A 21,328-nucleotide genomic window follows, 5' to 3' on the forward strand; every position below is an offset into this window, starting at 1 on the left:
ACCTGGATCTGATAGCACTTTTCCCATGCCCCAGCCCTCAGCTGGGAGGGTTTTCCCCTAAAATATCCTACGAAGAAGCCTCTATTTATGTGAGTTGGGAAAATTTCTTAAAACAATACATTGCTTGCAGACAACTACACAAGGTTATGTGAAAGTTTCTAAAGCAGCCAGTTGGGTGTTAAACAGGGCCATATGAGGTCCCTTGCTTTGTTCAGCCTGGAGGAGACTGAGGTCAGCCCTTATCAGGTCTGCAGCTTCCTCCCGAGGGGCAGCTCTGATCTCTGCTCCCTGTGACCAGGGACAGGACCTGAGGGAACTGAGCTCTGCCAGGGGAGGGTCGAGCTGTGTTGGGAAAGATGTGACAGGAAAAGCTTACAAATATGATTGCCTGGAAAAAGATATTGAAAATATAAAACCTGTGAGTGAAATAGAAATAAAAGCCAGCTTTGAGATGTAGGCATGGCAGGCAGGAAGACAGTGATTAACTGGGAGATAGGTTAAGTGATAACAAACAATGGGACACCAAGTGACCCAAGGGTGTAGCCCAACCAAGGTAACCGGGGTGGGGGGGGAAAGGTAGATAAGAGAATAACATTTAGAGTTTAGAATAGAGGGTGATATAGTAACAGAGTAGTTCTCATGGGCTGTATGCAAAGTCTGTAGGTTTTGTATCTCCAGCGAGTTGATCACTGTAAATTAGAATATTCAACACAAAAGGAGATACAATGGTTGATAACAAGGTCCTCACTCTCTTACCTTACCTTGCTTACCCCCGCCACCTCTCTTACCTCCTACCCTCTTGCTCTCTCTCCCCCTCTCTCTTTGGGAATTCCCTTCAGCCGAGGCTGGTGGCTGAATGCAGGCCCTTTTTACCCACGACCCTTGCAATAAAACCACGTGTTCTCAGAGTGTCTCAGGTCTGCAGAGTTCCCTCTCCCTGCTGTCCAGATGCTCCTACAGGGCTGGATATCTGAGAAAGGTTCTTCCTCCAGAGGGGGGATTGGGCACTGAACAGGCTCCCCAGAGAATGGGCACTGCCCCAAGGCAGCCAGAGCTCCAGGAGCACATGGACAACACTCCCAGGGCACAGGGTGGGGAAGAAGATGATCTTGAAAGCCCTCTCCAAACCAAGCCATTCTATGATGCTATGATTGTTGGAGTGTCTTGTGCAGAGCAAGGAGTTGGACTTCGGTGATCCTTGTGGGTCCCTTCCAACTTAGAATATTCCAAAATTCTGTGATTCTATGAACTACAGATTAGTCTTTTAAAACAAAAGCTGTGGCAACAAAGAAGTCATTGCAGCAGAATCTGCACAATTTGGACCTTTTTTCCTCATAGAGAAGATGAACAAGTTATTTGAAAAACTGAGTTCATGCCACATTTATGCTTACCTGGAGTGACAAAACTAGCATGACTCCAGCTGGCATAGGTTGGAACCTGTCCAAGGCTGGTTCTGAAACACATCTGGGAGCAAGGCAGCCAGGACCAGCACCTGGAGCTCATGCCTGCAGTGCTTAGAGACATCACTGCAGGGTTCTCTCCCTTTCGGTGCTTTTTGGTGACTTCATGCAATGACTCCCCTTTTCCCAGAATCCACACCCAACTGAAATGCAAAACAGTAAAGAAACCTCTGGAGGAAACTTCAGATAAAACACATGAAATATTATGAATTCAAACAGAAAAAGAAATCCCAAAGAAATCTGAGGGAGCATAAAAATGATGAAGGTCTTTGATATTACAGAAAATACATAGAAGACATTGTTTAATGAACTAGCACAACAAAACAACAGGAAATACAGCAATATAGGTTAAAATACCTTTTAGTTGTTTATTATAAAATACAGATTTACATAGGAAGGCACTTTGAAACCGTTACGAAATTCCATGTAAGCTATTGTTTTAGCTGTTCAACAAGCCCAAAATAGTTTTTAGATCACCTATAAAGGTGAATAATTCTGAACTGCATCCAGTTGTAGTACATTCATTTTCCTAACGAAGAAAAACTACACCTAACAGCAGTTAATAAGGATCTTGGGTCCATCAGTTGTGTACTGTCAGAGAAGGCAGTAACAGTGTGGGAGCAGAGACTCCAGGAGATCTGTACACATCTCCAGGAGATGTAACCCTAAATTCTCATCACACAATACTGTGGAAAGACTGATGCTGTCATGCCTAACCACACATTTCCTATCCAGAAAGGCTGCAATCCTCCACTTTCTATCTCAAAATCTGAAGACAAACATTAAAACTTGAATAAAATTAAAGGAAATTAAATATCTACATGATACCTACTCTACTGCATGGCCATTTCCTCATACTGCAGCTCTCCATAGGCAAGCACCTTTTTTTGAAAGTAAAAAAGTTTTTTAAAAAAGCAAATATTCAAGTAGTTAACAACTCAAAACCAAGTGTGTAAACTTTCTACTCCTTGCTGAGTAGTGTCCCTGCACACCTACACTTAGTAATCAATTTCTCCTTCATCACTGCTGACTCGATTCATTAGCTGAGGCTGCTTAAAATCATGGCACTGTTCTCCCTTAGAGCTATGGCTCTTACAGCACATATTAACCTACCCAGCCAATGAAGGGAACAGAGCCCCTCAAATAAGTTCTATGTAATCATTCTTTTTTTTTCCAAGTTTGGTTACACAGAAACTGAAAATTACAGTGCTGAGAAGTTTCTCTATGGATCTAACATTAAATACAATTAGAAGATAAGATCAAACTACTGATTTACTGTAATGAATAAACCCTGACTTTTCTCCATTTTGGTAAAATAGATCCTACCAAATCCTTAGCGTTAAAAACTCAGTCACAAAAATTGGATCCAGGAATTTATGCTTTTCCAGTGAATCCAAACCTTCAACAGTTATAAACCCTCACACATATACACCTCCTTATGTGATGGGCTTACACTCAGTGTAGATACTACACAACAGGATAAAGGTCTTCAGGAAAAATAAAAGAGATACAATTTGTTAAATGAAATTGTGGATTTGAACAGCTTTGAGATGGCCAAGCCCCAGCTGCTGATTTCAGCTGTATTTCCTCACGGGTGAGCTGCCATCTGTATGAACAGCATTCTAGGGCAGGCTACTCTGCTGCTTCCAATGTGGAGCACTACTGGCTCAAGAGAAAGGGAAATCAGGCTCACAGAATTGTATCTCAGTGCTTTACCAGAGTCCAACCTAAGTCACCACTATTTGTATTTTTAGATTATTGCCTTTGTTACTGCAAAAGTACAGATACATGTCACAACCTACACTTTAACAGAAGTTCTGACAGTTCAAAACTGCTCAGCTCTTCCTGAGGCTAAATAATTTCTTCTCCCTCGTTACTCCACAGTAAAATAATGCATAAAATTCCATATTCTTTTCAAATAAGGCACTTTGCAAGTTTCTTCTCCAAATACCAAAAGCTTGAGGAAACTTCCCTGATTTAACTCATTATTTTATCACTCATTCCAACAATAAAACCGGTATTACAAGCTGAGTTACACTCAATATTCATGATGCTCCAAATGAGGCTTGAGGTGCCAGTATGGCTTTCACAGAACACTCTTTTGCTAAAACAGCTCAGAGAAAGTTATAGCACAGTGTGGTCTTTGGGAATGAAGATCACTGGCATTCCCTACATAGCTCTTACTTTATGCACCCTGTGGAAGTCAGGATAAAGTTCAGTGTTGAAGGAACTTGGCAGTTGTCTATATACAAAACCAAGAAATAAATAGCACAACAGCTGTATCCAGCTCCGTAACTTAGAGATCCCACAGAAAACAGAAGTTTTTTAGTGATTTGCTCTTTCACTGACAACATCCTGCAGACGTTTTAGTAGAACATCATCATTTTCCTGGCAGAGTCGCTTTGTGGGGGATTCAGTGTCACTGTCAATTGTTATCGCTCGCTTCTTACTCCTATGATCACCTTGCTTTATCATATTGTTGATGTCCTTCAAACTCTGCAATCAAGACAAAAATAATGAGTTACTCTGACTGTAGTAAAGCATACCCCACCCACGAGTAGGATCTCTGTATAAAGAAAGAGTTTCAGTTTACCTTTAACATTTTAGCAAGTTTGCCTAGAACCTTCCATATCCTTCTGACAATGATTGGCTCACTACCAAGAGAGAAGAGCAGGCTGAATCTTGTCACCGTTCTTCAAATCCTGTACCTCTCCCTATTGGCAGCAAGCCAAACTGTCCCTCCTAAAACATTAAGTATTTAGGAAGGAGCACAAAGGAACTAAGGGGCTTTTTGGAGTGTTTCTAGCAGTGTGTCAGAGGTTTTCTCAGACACCTGTGCAAGGCTTTTCTTTTGTTTTCTGTAATGTCTGTTATTTTTCATTTATTAAACCGCTTATTTTACAAAACACCTCTGAAGAGCAGTCTCACTAAAATTATTTTAAGCCAATCTGCAAGGACTGGACCCTCAGAGATTGATACATTTACACATGGCTCATAACACTCTGGCCACATGGTAAACTGTAAACTCCTTGTCAAACTTGCTGTGTGTCTGAAATATCAGAGAACAGGTTATCCTGCACTTCTGAGTGATGGAGTCTACATATAGAATTCTACCTTTCAAAGTGAGATTCATTATAACACATCAGAACTGCACTAGACCGCATCCCGATTAGAAGACTAATTAACCTTTCTCAAACTGACCACTTTCAGCCTTGTTTTTCTCTCTACCTTGGAGGGGCTGCCATTGAATTTGTAGAGCAGAGCAGTTCGAGGTGTGAGGCAGGCACCGTTCTTGTGAGGCGACACATACACCGAGTGCTGCTGGGAGATGCGCCGCGGAGACGCCGGCTGCTGCCGGATGCTGGGGAACGGCGACAGTGGAGGCGCTTCCATCTGCAAGAAAAGACGTGTCTGCACAGCAGTTGAATCAGAACATCCTGAGAGCAGGAACTTCACAGAAGAGATTAATACACTTCCAGGTCTTCTTTAGAGTATTTGTCTTGCAACAGCGAAACAAAAGATCAAGTAACAATCAAGCAACAGAATTCATCTTCCAGATGCCTTACAGAGACAGTCCACAGGCATTTAGGCAAACAGGTTTTGCATCGATGTAAAGAAGCTGGAACTGGGTCTGCAAACTGAGCAGCATCTGCATTTGCTGTTTTGAAAGGCTGTTAAAGGAAGTGCTCCTACCATTACCTCCAACTATCTGACTTGACCCACACCAGGTGACAAGACACAGTTATTGACATACATTTAACTGCCAGGAAAAATGACTCTGTGAATATAAATTGGAAAATACTTTACTTACCACATGATCCTGGTTTGTAATATCATACTTCAGTGCAAACGACTTTACTCTTCCTACGTAGACTGCATTGTAAAATTTAATAAGATCTCCTCTTTCCTCTGTTTCTGACTCACTCGAGTTCTCTGCTGCAGACTGTCCCGAGGAGCTGCCAGCTTTCACAGATGAGTCTAACAACAAGAGAGCTTCAGATTTCAAAACTACACCATCGGCAAACCAGGCAGTTCAGAATAGAACTTATGATGTCCAGCTGGCAAGAACTTGTCCATAAATTGACCAGTCAATGAGAAGAATTCGAGAAATGTGCTTGAGCCAGGAGCAGGGTATGCTGCAGGTGGTTATGAACATCAGGAGGAGCTACCAATTGCTGTGAGCAGGCTTGTGGGTTATGGCTAAAAAGGCCAGTATCAACCTTTATTCCAATCTTGGAAATAGTTGTAGCAAGAAACTGTAGCACAACTGACCCCTTGTTCCATGTTTATTTTGGTGAGTGCTACAAAGCCATTACTTGATCTTAAAACTACGTTTAAAGCAGTCTGATAGCTCCCAGCTTTTGGCTTCTCTGAAAGTCTCTTGTGATCAGCTAGTGAAGAAAAACTTGGTGCTCAACACAGATCTGCACCAAGGCAGTCATGACACCATTTTTTCAGGTGTGGTCTGTGGGAAAAGCGGCAGCCACACAGCAAATGTTGTGTGAATATTAATGTTTGCTCTCCCCTAATAAAGCTGAAGTGCTACTGAATACAACCTTCAATGTCTCCTCCATTCTGCTGTCTGCCAGGTAAAACAGAGCAACGCACAATAGAGTCTCTGGCAATCAGTGCACTGAGACAAACATCAAAAGCTCCAGCTGAGACCCATAAGTGATTCCTTTGTCTGTCTGCCTTCCTTCTCTCACAACACAAGCACAGCTCCTGTGAACTGGTGTCAAAAGAGCAGGAGTTAATACTGTGTAAAGGAGACATGAATCCATAAACTGAAGAAAGTCTGGTAGGAAAAGCCACTAAAGAACTTTATAACCAAGTATATTTGTTTGACAAAATACCAGAGCCCAGTGTCACTTCAGATATTCCAAGTCATCCAGCAACTTGTGGAGGTGTTATACAGGATTTAGATGAGATCAGCACTTTCCATGACCCCGGTAGAACCCTCAACAGGCCTTTAAAAATGGCTCTAGAACTCATTAAGGCAGATGAATGCCACTCAGAAGGAATTTGCCACAAAGAACATACTAAATTTCATGTGTGTCCTGTCTACAGATCTGCTTATGGGTTCATATATGATCTGCTCTCCTAATAGGTTCATACATGGGCTTGTGATCTCTCACTTTCCTGACACGTTACTCAAAACAGGAATGGCACAGTTCTCATGCTTTTCTCAAATACCACTCTTAGCCCTTTTCTTCTCTAACCCAGAGCAAAGAAAGCATTACCTATTTAAAAGAAACCTGAATATAAGGAAATGGTGGTCCTGGAGAGTTAGCATTTTTATTTTCTGAAACAAGCTCTCCCTACTTCAGTCTTCAGAATAGGCGATATTAAAAAAACCCCATCATAATATTCCAGGTACTGTTTATCTTCATTCTTCTTTGTTATCAGCATTGCCATCCAAGAAGAACTACAGTATTACTGACATACTAAGAAAATACTTCCACCCTGAGCAACCATATTTAAGTAAATGATATTAAACATTCTTTCCAACTAGGAAGTGTATTTTCCATATCTAATACACAGGAGAGCTACTTACAAGATGGTTTCTTTTTCAACAATATATTTATTTTTCTTCAATACACTTAAAACCATAAAAGTTGCTCCACTTCTTATTACTTGACAGTCCACTTCTTTAAACGCCCCAAGTACGTTATTGAAAAGAGCAGATTCCTTTGCTGTACTCACCTTCTGTCATCTCCATATCTGAGTTTGCATTTTTGTCCAATAGGACATCATCAGAAGTATTTCTCAACAAGACACTCCTATAAACCTACAAGACACAAGAGAAAAACACTCCTATCAAGGAAAGCAAGGAAGCCAGGAGACTAGATGAAATCCAACTGAACAGGAACAAGTATTACACTGCAGAGGATCTGACTTCTCTTATGAGCACAAAGACTTCAAAAAACACCTCTGAGTTTTCCAGAAAGTAAAGGCAATGCTACTGACTTACATGGCTGTTTGCTTGTGGCTGATTTCTGTAACTTTTCATTATGTCCTGAAAAGTTCTTTCCTCTTTGGTTACCTGGAAGAGAAAAGGCTGTTGAAGACCAAGTGCAAGCATGAAGGCTGGACTGCTCAGGTCCACTATGTAGCTTTTTGAGGAGTATTGCTATAAACATATAATTTTAAAATTTATCTCTGGTGATGAGAGCATGAAAATAAAGATTTTTCTTGTTCAGGAATTCCTTGTTTCTTTCTTAGCTACTAAAGCTTTTTGTTACTTATGATGCTTATGCATTACTCCTTTCCAGTGACACTTAAAATTAAAGAAAGGAAATATTATAAAGTCAAAAATGTGTTTTGTGAATTTGGAAACTGGATCCCTTAACTTTTCTAAAGAGAAAGTGGGGAAATCCTGAACAAGACATTAGGCAGGTATGTACACACATGCAATTTCACCTTGCTTTTTTATTTCAAAATAGCTCATTTGTTAAAGTGCTTTGTTTTTCAGTCATAATTTTCTAATTTTAAGAGCAGACAAGAACAGTTTTTGTACTAGGAGCCAGAAGACAATGTATCAATGTCTCTGGCTAAGCTGTCAGGCCTCACACTGCAGTGGAGACAGCATTCAAAAGCCTGTATTATAAAATAAGCCCAAAACAATTGACAAATTACATGATAAAATACAGAACACTGACTATTAAATGGCTTTGCTATCAGTATTGACATCAGGTGAGCCTAACACATGCTGCAGTTAAGAGCACAGGTAGTCACAATTTAAACATCAGTTTTCCTCCACACATAATGCCCCTCTTCATTTGCTCTCAAGAAAAGGTAATCCAGCCTCCTGAATTTTGTGTCTGAATTAGGCTTGATGGACACTGTAACCATCAGCTCAAGTCTGAGTCAAACCAATAATCCAGTTTCATAATCCAATTTAACACCACCTTAAATTAAAGCTGGCAAATGGAGTAAGAAATCAAGTACAACAGGCCACCACCTTAATTCTTCAGCCTGAGTCATCAAAAGCTAGAAGGATTTTTGGGAATAGAAAGCATCTTATATAAATTTGCTCCTGTAAATTTCTGCACCTGCCTAATTCTGTAATTGTAATGGAATTTTTAGTTCAGATTACAGAGATTGTCAAGATGACAAATGGGACAGAAAACAAATACAGGGCAGTAAGACCACACAGTGCTTTGTCTGTGTCAACCAGTGCTCACTGTGAACGCACTTAAGGAGAGAAGAAAAACTCTGTCAAGAATTTCCATTGACAAGTCAGTGAGCTAAGATACGCAAAACAAAGAAAAAAAACATACTGGGACTTCATCCACTTCTTGGAAGGACCTTCCTTTTCCCCCAGTAATATGACATGAATGAATCAGTCAAACTGTAAAGGCTGAACACACCTGATGTTTTCAGTTGAACATAGAATTCCACAAATTTTTTTAAACTACACGTTACCTTTGCCATTATATAAAAAGCACAGAGGAGGAGCTGGTCCAAATGCCTGTCTTTCATAAGATCAGCACAATGAACCAATGTGAATTCAAAACACGTCCATATCTTCCTGCGCAAGTCATTGGAAACATCCAGTTTTAAGCACAGGTCACGCAAGCGCACACTTGCCAGGTGATACACCTGGAAGGAAAAGACACACAGTAAAGAGTGAAGCCAAACATGCTTATCCTGGCCTGCAGAAGTAAAAGACCTCAAAGGAGAGCTATTCTATAAGGGCCACAAAGATGATTAGAGGGAAGGAACACCATGAGAGAGGTCTGGGAGCGTGGAGGTTCTTCAGCTTGAAGAAGGCTCCAGAGAGGCCTTAGAGCCTCTTCCACTGCCTAAGAGAGAGGGACTTGGATCAAGGGTGCCAATGGCTTCCCACTGCCAGAGGGCAGTTAGATGGGATACTGGCAGGGAACTCTTCCCGGTGAGGGTGCTGAGGCCCTGGCATAGGTTGCCCAGAGAAGCTGTGGCTGCCCTGTCCCTGAAGTGTTCAAGGCCAGACTGGATGGGGCCTGGTCTAGTGGAAAGTGTTCCTGCTCATGGCAGGGGGTGGAATGATTTGATCTTTTAGGTCTTTCCAACCAAAACCATTCTGTAATTCTGGGATTCAAAGACTAAGCTGTCCATTCTTCAGCTGTTGAATCTCTAGTACTTGCAGAAAATCCACCTAAAAACATTATGCCTATAGCTTCTACACTATATCCCTCACTAACTAATTAGGTACTTTCTTCATGCTGGAAAGCAGGAATTGGTAATGTCATTTTCACTTGCTCTCTGAATGGGAGCAAGAAAGGAGAGTAGGGAAAAACTATCATTGTGAGTATGATGATCACTGTAAATGGAAGGTCAAAATTTAAAGACAAATGTAAATCAAGGGTTTAGTTCTTCTTTATAACTAAGGAATTATGTTGCCTATGACATGGTTAGTCAAAGACACGGCTACACCTGAAGTACTCCCCAGCTGAGAGTAAAACTTCCAAAATGCAACGTTCCCAACTGGCAGGTGGCTGATTAATTCTTAATCCTTTCTCAGAGAAACAGCCTGCCACTGGTAAAAGGACAAAGGACGTGGCTTACAAGTGTTTCCAGAAATTATTTTTTTATATTAAGATGCACCTTAAAGATTGCTCATGGTAGAACTTCTAAAGTTCTACTGTATCTATACAGATATCCTCAAAGGAGAAAACCTCTGAAAATAACTCGCCTAGTAAGAAAATAACAGGACAAAAAAATCTTCTAATATTTTTGAGAGACAAAATTTAGGGATATATTCTTTGTAGTCATCTAGACCAAAATATCCCATTTCCTCCAAAGACCCCTCACAAAATTCACACTGAAAACAACTAGAAGTAGGTCATCTGAAGTTTCTCTAAAGCACACCCAGTTCCTAACATAATCTTTAAATCCTGCATTATTTCAAACTCATTCTTTCTAGAAATCTTTAGCTCCTGTGTTATTCATCACTGCTTTCTGAGCTCCTGGCCCAGCAAGATCAGCACTGCTGGGTGGACTTAAAAGTGGCAAAGGAGCATCTCCAGATGCTGGATCCACAGCAGTGCAGCTTTGAATGAGCGAGGCAGAGGATAATCATCTCATGTCAGATCTGTCTAACCCTTGCAAATGTGGGGCAATCAAAACAGCCAAGAGTAGTAAAATCTGAAGTAAAGTATGCTTTTGATATTTATTTACAGAAGCTCCTAATTAAAAAGAAAAATAAATCTTGTGGGTGGAAAGGCGAAAACTGGACACTCTGCAACACTCAGCATCTTTTCCCTTCTTCAAGGTATACAAGAACTGCATGTGCCAAGAGAAAGGCACATGAAGACTGGAGGTAATGGGAGCTGCACAAGGAGGCAGGATTCAGCATGGCCAGGAGCACAAGTACAGGACCATTCCTGAGTAAGGACACTCACCTTCCTGTAGAACAGTGCCAAGGAGCCTGTTCTCTTCGGTTTGCTGGCTGCTGGCACCTGCATTTCTTGTGCTTGGTTCCCAGGAGGGTGGCAGGGAGCCTGCTCATCCACTTTACATGGCTGGCCTAAGTTAATCGAAATGGGAATCAAGGTGATTCCACCCATGTCATTTGCAATACCTGGAGAGGATACACATACCCAGAAATAAACTAGTTGCTCTCTTCATGCTGTAGAGTCAAACTGCAAATCAAACTCATTTATAAAATATTTGATACTAAAGACATCTCATCCTCTGTACTACAGTCTAAGAAGACTGTCGGTCAGAGTCTTCAGAAATGGTAAAAATTACATTTCTGGTAAGGTTTAAAAGGAGAATCTGAATGCAAATGACCTTTTCTAAAGCTTATCTGAAAGCACAAAGTTTACAAGCAATCACTATTTCTGTATTTGGTTTTCCACTCTTTTGGGGGAAGGTGAGCATTCTTTTTTTATTATTATTATTCTTATTCTGCATAACTGGCAGCATATCCTATATACAGTCCTTATTAGTTTCCTCAGTAATCAAAATCTCTTGCTGAAATTCTCCTTAAACATGAGTAGTGCAGAAGTTTGCTTTGCATGTTAAACTATAGACCACATTTTAAAATTAAGAAATGGCTATAAACTCATTGCTCATGTATTATTTTCAGAAATGTTCAAGTATCAACTGTTAGGATGCAAATCTCTCTGGGCCCCATTCACACAGGCTCAGAAGTACTCAGAAATGTGAGGGTTGAATTAAAACCTACAGAGAAACTACAATTTATAAATCCACACAGACATGAGGTAGAAATATAAGTTTTAGTTTTAAATAAGTGGAGAATATTTTAAGTGCCTTAAGCAAATAAAGAGGCTGTATTACTTAGTAAGAAAAGCCCTAAAGCCTAGTTTAAAGTTCAGTAGCAGAGTTAACTAAGCCTTAGACATAACAAAAACATAATGTAGCATTGCTGGCATTCCTACATAGAACAGATAGAACTATATATGTAGAATTTTTGTAAGAAATTACAACCACTTTCGTACATCAATGTTAGGCCCAGATAGCTCCAAGACAGTAGTAGAATCGTGTTTGTAGCTGACTGGGTAAAAAAATAATAAAAATCCACAGCTTTAAGAATGCTGAGGATGCTGTGGCTGATAGGACTGCTGCTTTGCCTCTGCTTGGGACATGGGGAATTTATGCCAAACAGCTTTGCATAACAGCATGGACTGTTAATCTTTGAACTCTTTGCTTTCAAGACTGATCTTCTAGCTATGCAATAAATAACTTTTACAACAACCCAGCCAGTCTAGTTTTCTTTCAGGATCCTAGCAAGTCCATCAATCACCCAATTTCCACAAAACAGAAGTCTCACAGTATTTTGCTACTGTTAACACATAACTCTTATCCAGATGTTCCAGAGCCTTTTGAGATTATAATAGACCAAATTAAGACAAATTGCAGTAAATCATTAATGGAGCTGAGAATCAAAGTACTGCTTAATGAGTGAGGTATAACTAGAAGGAGAACAAACTCCATGATCTTTTCTTCAAGAGGAGAAATCCTCAGTGTGTTTGTCAGGAATCAGATGTCTCCAAAGAGATTATTATGTCAATATAAAATTAAGCTTTTCTGTTGTTCTTGGAGCTTAAGATTGCTCCATTTGTTTTCTTTCTCTCAGGGAATTTTCCCCCATATGCTGCTAAGAGACAAAAACAAAAAAACAAAACAAAACAAAAAAATTGTACTTAAGAGAGACAAAAGAAGTTGCCATGGCTCAGGGGAAGGGTGGGGAAGGGTTCGGCTGGCTACTGTCTTTACCTGGGGGTTTTTCTCTTTGGAAGGGAAAAAATACCTTGAGATTTTGGCTTGGCGGTGAAGGGCTGGGCTGGACTCCTCACTCTCTCTCGCTGTCCAGCTGCTGTTTACTGGGGGGAGTTCAGTGCCACCAGCCTGGCACTGCTTTTCCTGCCATGAGTGAGCCTTTGCTCATGAGTGCAGCCACTGAACTGGGACCTTATTGGCACCCTGCCTCACTGGAAAGGACCCCTGCTATCTGTTTGGATGCCTCAGGGGAAAAGACTGGGACCCTGACATCTAACCCCCTCCCAGAGGGTGCATTTCCCCAGCTGTGTGAGGTGGCTTCCACCCTGCCCAGCCCCACCTTATCTCTGCCCTGCTCAGAGTTTTCCCTATACTGTAGCTCCCACCCCTGCCCTCCAGGACACTCCACAGCCCCTGTTGCAGCTGTGGAGTTTCTGCTACATCTCATTTATTACTTTGGGATCTACTCGCCTCTGCCATTCTAGCCTGCTGCTTCTGAGGTTCCTGCTCCAGCTCCTTTCATTATCCAGAGGGGCACCAGGAGCGGCTGCTTCCTGTGAATTTCCAAAGGAAGTCCCTTCTCCATCCCTCCCGCCCGCCATTCCCGTGTGGAGAGAGGCAGCCGAGCTCGCGCCACAGCGCCCCCTGCAGCCGCGGGAGAATCATCGCACCCGCCCTGCCCGGCCAGGAGCCACCAGCGCCCCTGCCGGCTGTGCCCGGAACTGCACCAAAGGGGAAGGTGCCTGCGGCCGGGAGAAGGCTGGGACTGGGTCTCTGCTGTTTGTTGTTGCTGCCGGGGTTGTTGTTTGTTTGCCTTGTTACACACACACACACACACACACACACACACACACACACACACACACACACACGCACAGGTGAAGAACTGCTATTCCTTTTCTCATATCTTTGCCTGAAAATCCCTTAATTTCAAAGTTAAAATAATCTGGAGGGAAGGGTATTTTCCATTCCAAGGGAGGCACCCACCTTCCTTGTCAGACACCTGTCTTTCAAACCAACACTATTGTTGTTGACAAAGTGACTACTTTTTTAGAAAGAAAAAGCAATACGCTTTCAAGATGCATGGTTGGTCTAAGCATATCTTAAGAGCAAAGAAAACTTCCTAGTAGAGATGAAACACAGCAGTAATTCCTACCATGCAGTGGGATAGTGACCTTCTGTCTTGCTTTTCCTGGTCCTGGAGTGGTTGTCATGGTCAGCACTGTCTGGGCAGGAGATGCAGACATGTTTTCAGCACCAATGCTTGACGCTGGAGCAATTGTCAGCTTAGTTCCTTTCGTTAAGATTTTTTCCATCTGCATTTCTTTGGAGCTGTCATCTCCAAAGAGCCTCCTCTTAGCACTTCCAGCTGTAGGAGAACTGTAGCGCTCATGAACGGAGATTGGAGACAATGGCTGCATGTCTGACATGTCAAGGAAGAAAAAAATAAACCGAACAAAACCTTAACAACAGTGGCTTAATGGAAATACTTCGTCAGAAAAGGGGAAAGGACACCTTCCAACTACACCAGCAAAGATCACTTGTAGCTCAGGCCTGCTCTCAGAGTTCACTGTTATGAGGTGATAAGAACAAGATCTATAGTCTGACTGACTCCCTCTGCAGTCACCCCAGACGGTGCAGTTCTGCCATCAGATATCAAACACAAGTTGAGCAGCCACTCTGATCCACATAGATGGAGGAACACACAGGACCACAGCTACTTACTCCAGTTAGCCTAGCAATTAGTAATATTTTGCAAGTGTTACTCCTGTGAACACATTCCCCTACAGGAACCCTGATCACATTCCTCGGACATGCTGTCTTCCCTATGTTCTGGCTTTTAAACTCTCTCTAAAGTGCTTCCAGTCAGGTGATTCCACTCTCATACAGCCCCACTTCCTCTCAGGCTTTTCTGTTGCTTTCAAACATCTACTCCAGTAGTAAGCCTGAAGTACGTAGCACTAACATAACAGGCTTCTGTTCACAGGCTTTTTGCATTTCTCCTGCAGTCCGTAATAATAACAGTGACAACAGTTTCCTATTTCCCATGAATCAGAAATTATCTGGTTAATTGGCCAGGTAAGACTGATTGGAGACCTTACTTCTAACTGCCAAGATGGTCCTCTTGGTATCAAAGACAAATAAACACTTCCTATCCCCACCATCCTCCAACTCAATTTAGGAGAAGCATCTAGTACCATATTCTCATATACAAAGCTGTGTCTCACACGGTCTTCCCCATATATAACACACCATCTCCAATCTGGTTCCTCTTATATCAGGGAACCCTAAAACTTACAGCAACTGGTTGTACATCCCCTTCCTAAGGAGTATTTAAAAAAACACCAAACAGTCTTGTTTGTTGCCAGACAAACACAAAAGGAGACAACATGACACAAGTCTAGACAACATGGACCACTAGTCCATGGTGCGCCTGCCAGAACATATGGGCCAGTGTCTGGGATACAACGAAAACAGCAATTTCTAACTAGAGAAGCATGCAAAGGAAACAGCAGTGCTGGCACTGCTTCTGCACCCTCACTGTCAGGAGACAGTTCTGTGTGAGATCCAGGAATCTGCAAAGAGCAGTTGTTCAGAGGACAGAATATTGTAGGCACAAACAGTTCTGCAGGAAGCAGGAATAAATGTAGCTCTGTCATTACATTAAAAAAAACCAAAAAGGTTACCTAAAATCCAGCCAATCTCACTGAGCATAAACTAATAGAAAAAAAAAAGTTTGAAAAATTTGAACATCAACAATAAGTAATTAGATGACAACCCACCTCAGAGTAAGGTCACCCTGGCATCAAACCAGCAGCAAAACCTACTCCAGTCCAGAAGGGAAGCACAGTCACCACTGTCTGCTGCCAGTGAGTCACAGCACTGGTTTGACCGGGTGCATCTAGACCTTTGCTTGATCAAATAAACTTCATGATTCTGAACATTCAATTCAGATTCAAGGTTGCTTTTTGCAATTACAAAGAGATTTAAAACCTCTCTCCCCAAATTCACATTCAAATAATATCAGAAGCCTTGAACATACCTCGTCTTAAACTCCCACCAAGATCTGTCCGAACCTCTTTCACTCGAGGATGAATTATGGGAGATAATGGCATCATGGGCAAATGCCCAAACCCACTTCCTCCATTGCTGGCCTCAAAATTACTGGGAAATATTACCTGAGAAATAAGAAATGTCAGTGTAAGATAACAAATTAATTTCCCTTCTTTGTGACAATCTATTAACAGAAGATTTTCTGCAGTAATGGTCTCATTTGAACAGTTTTCTGTATAAAACAAGTGAGAAAAAGAACATGAATTTCCTAGTAACAGGAATGAGATCACATACTTCTTCACAGGTTGGGACTTTGTTTTCTGCAGCCTCGAGTGCATTCCAGAGTGCCGAGTTCCGAGTCCAGGCCAGAGACTCCAGAATCTGTTCCTCAATGCTATTGAGGTGCTTCACCATGTCTCTGGAAAGTCCTTCTTCAGACCGAATCAGCACTTCAATAACCTGATGGCAATGACACACACACAGAGCAACGTCACACTGCTCATGTTTAACACTATCAAACTTATTTATTTCAGGCTCCTGTTCAAAACATCAACACAGTGCTTCAGCCTCCTCCTCGCATCTTCATCTTCCCCAACCCTCTTCTGATCCCTCTTTAAACCCCTTTCCTAAAGCAACCTGGGAGCTGGAAGAGGACAGTAGATATGCCATCAGTGCAGAACAATCCACTCCAGAGGTTTTTAGGGCCCTCTCTCACCACTGCTAACTGTGCACACACAGCACTTACCTGGGAGATGTGAGTACAGGTACAGCTGCTCAGCAGCGGATGTGACAGCCCCAGCATTTCAGCTCTCCTTCCTCACAAACAAGCAGCCCATAACATGAGGAGCTGAAAAACCACTGCTTTAAAATTTCATTTAAGAAGCACTCAGAACCCTTAACATGGACAAATGGGGTTTGAACAGAGCTGACTGATCCTCTGCAGTATCATACTCCAACACAAGATCCACCCTGCGCTATTCCTGTCAGAGGAGCATGCAGGCTGTTTTTCTAAACCTCCAGTGATGGAAATGCCATAAAAGCTCCCTGGAAGATCAACTGATATGTTCACTTATTCCTGCTACAGGAGGTACACCCAGAGAACAAAGTTACAAATATCACAAGTCTCTCTTGTATGAGACCTTTGCAATGGCAATTTTTGTCCAAATAAGACTGCTGCAAGAATATACACTGAATAGCTGAGAAAATTCAAATCAAACATAAATCTGTTCCACAAAGTTGGAAGGTGTGCCAGTTTTGATGGAGGCTACCAACAGCTACAGCAATATTGACAGATTTGCTACAGCTCCAGTATTGCCCTATAGATGAGGAGTAAAGAAAAAACAAAGGATAGAATATGAACCAGCTTTCTCAAAGGCTTCCATTTTTTTGGTTGCTGTCATCTAACCAGAAGTACTTGATTTATTCAGAAGCAACCCCAGTACACTACAAGGCATCCAGCAAAAACTGGAGGCATATAAGGTGATATAAGGATTGAAGTAGTCAAAAATGAAGTTACACCGGAAGTGGGGGAACTGTGGTTAAATAAAGAGCAAAACCAGAGAACACTCTGGTATTAAAAAGATATTCTATGTTCTGTTACACAAAGGAAACCTCCCCAAACTTAGCAAAACAAGCCTGTGATAAGTAGTAGTGGCCAAAGGCAACATTTCAGATCTGTATCTGCTATTTCAGAACTACACTGTAGTCAATAAATATAAATATCAACAAAATACATGCTTGAAGGCTTTAGTCTAGTAAAAGTTGATCAGCAGTATGTTACAGATAGGTACCATTTACAAAACGGGGATTTTTCTTTATATTTCAGCTTCAGCTTTGGCATGACACCTTCCAAGCAATACATTTCAGGGCAGCCAGCATTTAGAATAGGCCTAATGCACAGTTAATATCAGTCCTTGTCTTACCCAAATCCCTGGGGAGGAAGAGCATCAATCTCTATTGACTCTCAATCCAGTGACATGCCATTTTTAATACAGATCCTGTCCTAAGCCAATGTTTATTTACCTTATAGAAATAGAATGGCCTGAGGTCAAGAACTTCAATAATCCAGGGGAAGGTGCGAGGGGAGCTGTAAGCAAAAAGCACAATCTCCAAGCAGCATGCCAGGAGGGAGCGGTGAAAGAGATCCTGTTCCAGGAGAGCCTGGGGAGACCACAGAAAATGCCATTGGCCTCAGATTTGGGAAAGAGAAGTTGTAATTTTGTGGCACTAACACTACACAGCTTATTGTTGGAAAGAAGCTGGCTCCTTCTCCCATCCACTACCTCCTTTTTACAGGGAAGTTGAAGAGACCAGAAGTAGAGTAACAACACCAAAACTATTACATTTTGCATGCTATGGATGAATGAACTGGCCTCCTTACTGTGCATCAAAAAGCAGAGCAAATGCAGTGCTGTCTAACATGAAGTATTGATATTATTCATTGGATAAAGAAGAGAATGAAAGTTATCTGTCCATAGAGTTGTGATTCTAGAAGGCAACACAAATTCAGATGTTTAGTTGTGACAATTATACTGGTTTAAACAGTAGAAGAAAAATACATTTTGGCAGCTCCCATGTATTTCCCCTTTCTAGTATTAACAGTATACACAGGGACCTTTACAGTGCATTGTTCTGAAACTGCCTGAAGATAAACTCCAAGAAACAGTTAAAAAAAGTGTTCAAATCTTTCACTGGGTCTTTACTTACAGTCAGATCCTTCCCATGCAGTCTCCGCATTTCTTGCACCATTATAGTCTCCAAGATTTTATAGTACAAGATCTCTGCCAGTTTTAATCTGTTTATAGCAAAATCTGAAATTTAAAATCAACAGTGATGAAGTCCAATGCCACTTGCACAAACAGGGGGAAGACTAAACTGACCAGCACCTCTCCTCATCAAAAATAGTAGTTCATGTATGTACAGACTTTGCAAACAACAACAAAAGTCCAGAAATCCACTAGTCCCAAGTACAGCATGAAATTCCACAAATATTTTAAAGGATTATTTATTGTAGTAACTTCTTGCAATGTAATTTTGGAATTATAATTTTCCTATTTGCTTTCAGTTTCCTTTAAATTTTAAAGCTAACAAGAATGCAAGTTTACACTTGTTAAGAGTTGCTTTTCCAGGACTTCTTGGTTATCTCAGTTTGAACTGCAGCCTTGGGTTTACTCTGCCATAATTTTTTTTTCTTTACATAATTTTTTAAACTTTACAGTTTTCTGCTTGGGTATATCCTGGGATAAAACCAGCTCCCCTAATTAAATACAGAACAGTATAGGTATGCATTCTGTTTGCCCTGGTTTAGTATTTTGAAACACCCCACACCTTTCACTCCATACCTATGTGAGATCCTGGCTGCTCATCCGTTGACTGAGTGTAGCTGCAACAGAAGGTCTCGCCAATCTCCTTCACTCTGCTCATGATGCTTTCCAAGGGGCTGCGGGCACAAGACCTGAAGCCAAAGGCAAAGAAAGCCTTGTTTGTATAAATTAATATCCAGTTAAAAATAAATATCAAGAAATAACAACAAACATAAAAAAACCCAACTCAAAACCAAAAACAAACAAAAAAACAACAACAAAAAAACCCCAAAACAAAACAAAACAAAAAAACACACACAAAAAAACCCAAAAACAACAACAACAACAAAAAAGCCAATTATACTGAGTGTTCCTCATCAGCAAGAACCTGTATAACACAGACAGATGAAAACATAAAACATATACAAGTATTGTGTCCTCTCTTCCCAACAGGGCCAGGGGAGATATGCAGACCCTGGAACAAATGCAGAGAAAGCAAGAACTACAGCAGCACAGTGAGGAGAAAGATGAACCTGTCAGGAGTAAGGATGCTAGAATAGGCAACCAAAGGCACCCACAACAACCACACAGGCTCAGTTTGAGGGAGCACAAAAAAGCTCAGAGGGAAGAGGCAGCAGCATCTTCCCATTTCCTACCACAACTGGGAGAACTGATGAACCCCACATTGCTACTGTCATAAAAACAGGCCATAATATTTCTGGCTGGAGATGCTCTTTCTGAATGCTTCTGAATTTTCCAACAACTCTGTCTTAGAGGACAGTGACCCGTGGCTGGTGTCAAATTAGGGCACTAAACTACTCTGAAAAGCTAGAACTAAAATCAGCTAAGGTTTCCCTTTCAACAAACCCTTCTAATTAACTTTAAAGCTTTTTCCATGGAATTTTAATTTGAAAAAGAAAATACTAAAAAGCATAGAATATTACACAGTCCAAACTACAGTTTCTCCATTTCTTCCAGGGACACAGCATACATACCCCAGTGCTTGCTGAACTCATATCCAAGATGAACAAAGTACTCATCACAGCTCTTGCCAAAGGTTTACTCAATTATTGTTCCCATTTTAATATTTACCTCTCTCTTGACAGTCTGGTTTATTATTTGGAACAAACACATGTTTTATTAGAGATCAAAGACACATTAATGTCTTAATTGTATAGTACAAATAGTATCAGTCCTTATAAAAATAATCAAAGAAACATTCAAAACAAATCCATCCCACAGAACACAGCTGTAAACTTCTTTAAGAACAAATGCTACCAAAACTATCAAGTATACATAACTCCAAAGATGAGAACGGTAAGCAATATTTTTCACCTGTTTATGATGATTTCTTTAAAAAAACCATTGCTTCTGCACTTTAAATATTAAGTGCTAATACTAAATGTCCATTCTGATTTGTAAAAATACATCTGGGAGACCTTATACCATAATACAGCAGGACCTTAACTTGGAAAGATATTAGGCAAACACACAGCATCTTTACAGGTATTTACTACTCAATTACTACTTTTTATGAGCTATGCTCAGAGAAGAAGGCAGTAATCTGAAGTGTGCTCAGGTAACAGCCACCTCAACATCCCGAGTGGGAAATATGACTGTTGCTATTCCAGGTCAGCAGTGACAGTGACCAGGGGTCACTGTGAGGCTCATCCTTGTGCCATGGGGTTAGACCAACAAACTTGGTAGTGTGAAGGAAAAATGGGCAACCTGTAGGCTGCTTTTAGTTTTACCTCCCCAGCTGAGGGCAAAGACTGCAGCTTGTTCACCTGAACACTTCCACCCTTCTCCAAAACCTCAGCCAACATGGTTATTATCCCATCTTTCAATTGAGAAGTACTTGTTTAAAATGTAAACAAGCAAAAAAGGCATTTGGCTTTCAAGCAGACAGTCAAAGCAACATCAGAAAAAGCTGAAGCTCCATTAACACAATGGCGGTGACAAGTCAGATGGTGGGGTGTGTGTTCAGCCACTCTTCTCCAGATGAGAGAAGATCCTTCAACAAGATATAATACAGAAGCACAGATCAAAATACTCTGCCCCGAAGAAAGCAGCTGAAGCAAACATACTCACTCAAAAATAGCTGTAAGTTGTTCACTTGGTGCATTTTTCAACCCAGCCACCATGCTCTGCAAACGGCTCACACTCTGTGTGGCCGAGGCCACAGGAGTGATGGTAGCTTCCTTTTCTCGCAGGTACCTTCTGCCAGTCAGGGGAGTTGAAGGTGCAAATGACCTTTTCTGTCAGAGAGAAAAATAATAAATAGAA

The 21,328-nt window shown here is 41.3% G+C and overlaps 1 protein-coding gene across 4 annotated transcripts in view; it reads right to left on the reverse strand.

Annotated features, from left to right (window-relative positions):
• Positions 1-1,813: 1,813 nt before the first annotated feature.
• RBL1 (RB transcriptional corepressor like 1) overlaps positions 1,814-21,328 on the reverse strand; it is a 28,941-nt gene continuing 9,426 nt past the window's right edge. For 2 of the 4 annotated variants that reach the window (XM_083873139.1, XM_083873141.1), the window contains 14 exons: positions 21,134-21,300; positions 19,082-19,194; positions 18,447-18,550; positions 17,763-17,900; positions 16,035-16,199; positions 15,730-15,865; positions 13,843-14,109; positions 10,844-11,022; positions 8,886-9,062; positions 7,432-7,503; positions 7,164-7,248; positions 5,272-5,438; positions 4,689-4,871; positions 1,814-3,956 (listed from right to left, as the gene is read on the reverse strand). In XM_083873139.1, the coding sequence (XP_083729265.1) occupies positions 3,786-3,956; positions 4,689-4,871; positions 5,272-5,438; positions 7,164-7,248; positions 7,432-7,503; positions 8,886-9,062; positions 10,844-11,022; positions 13,843-14,109; positions 15,730-15,865; positions 16,035-16,199; positions 17,763-17,900; positions 18,447-18,550; positions 19,082-19,194; positions 21,134-21,300 (2,124 nt within the window). In that variant the 3' untranslated portion in view covers positions 1,814-3,785. Of the gene's footprint in view, positions 3,957-4,688; positions 4,872-5,271; positions 6,190-7,163; positions 7,249-7,431; positions 7,504-8,885; positions 9,063-10,843; positions 11,023-13,842; positions 14,110-15,729; positions 15,866-16,034; positions 16,200-17,762; positions 17,901-18,446; positions 18,551-19,081; positions 19,195-21,133; positions 21,301-21,328 lie in introns of those variants that run through there. The other 2 variants (XM_083873140.1, XM_083873142.1) reach the window with 2 other exon arrangements.

Source organism: Zosterops lateralis (assembly GCF_965231275.1).
Source record: "Zosterops lateralis genome assembly, chromosome: 16".
Taxonomy (NCBI): domain Eukaryota; kingdom Metazoa; phylum Chordata; class Aves; order Passeriformes; family Zosteropidae; genus Zosterops; species Zosterops lateralis.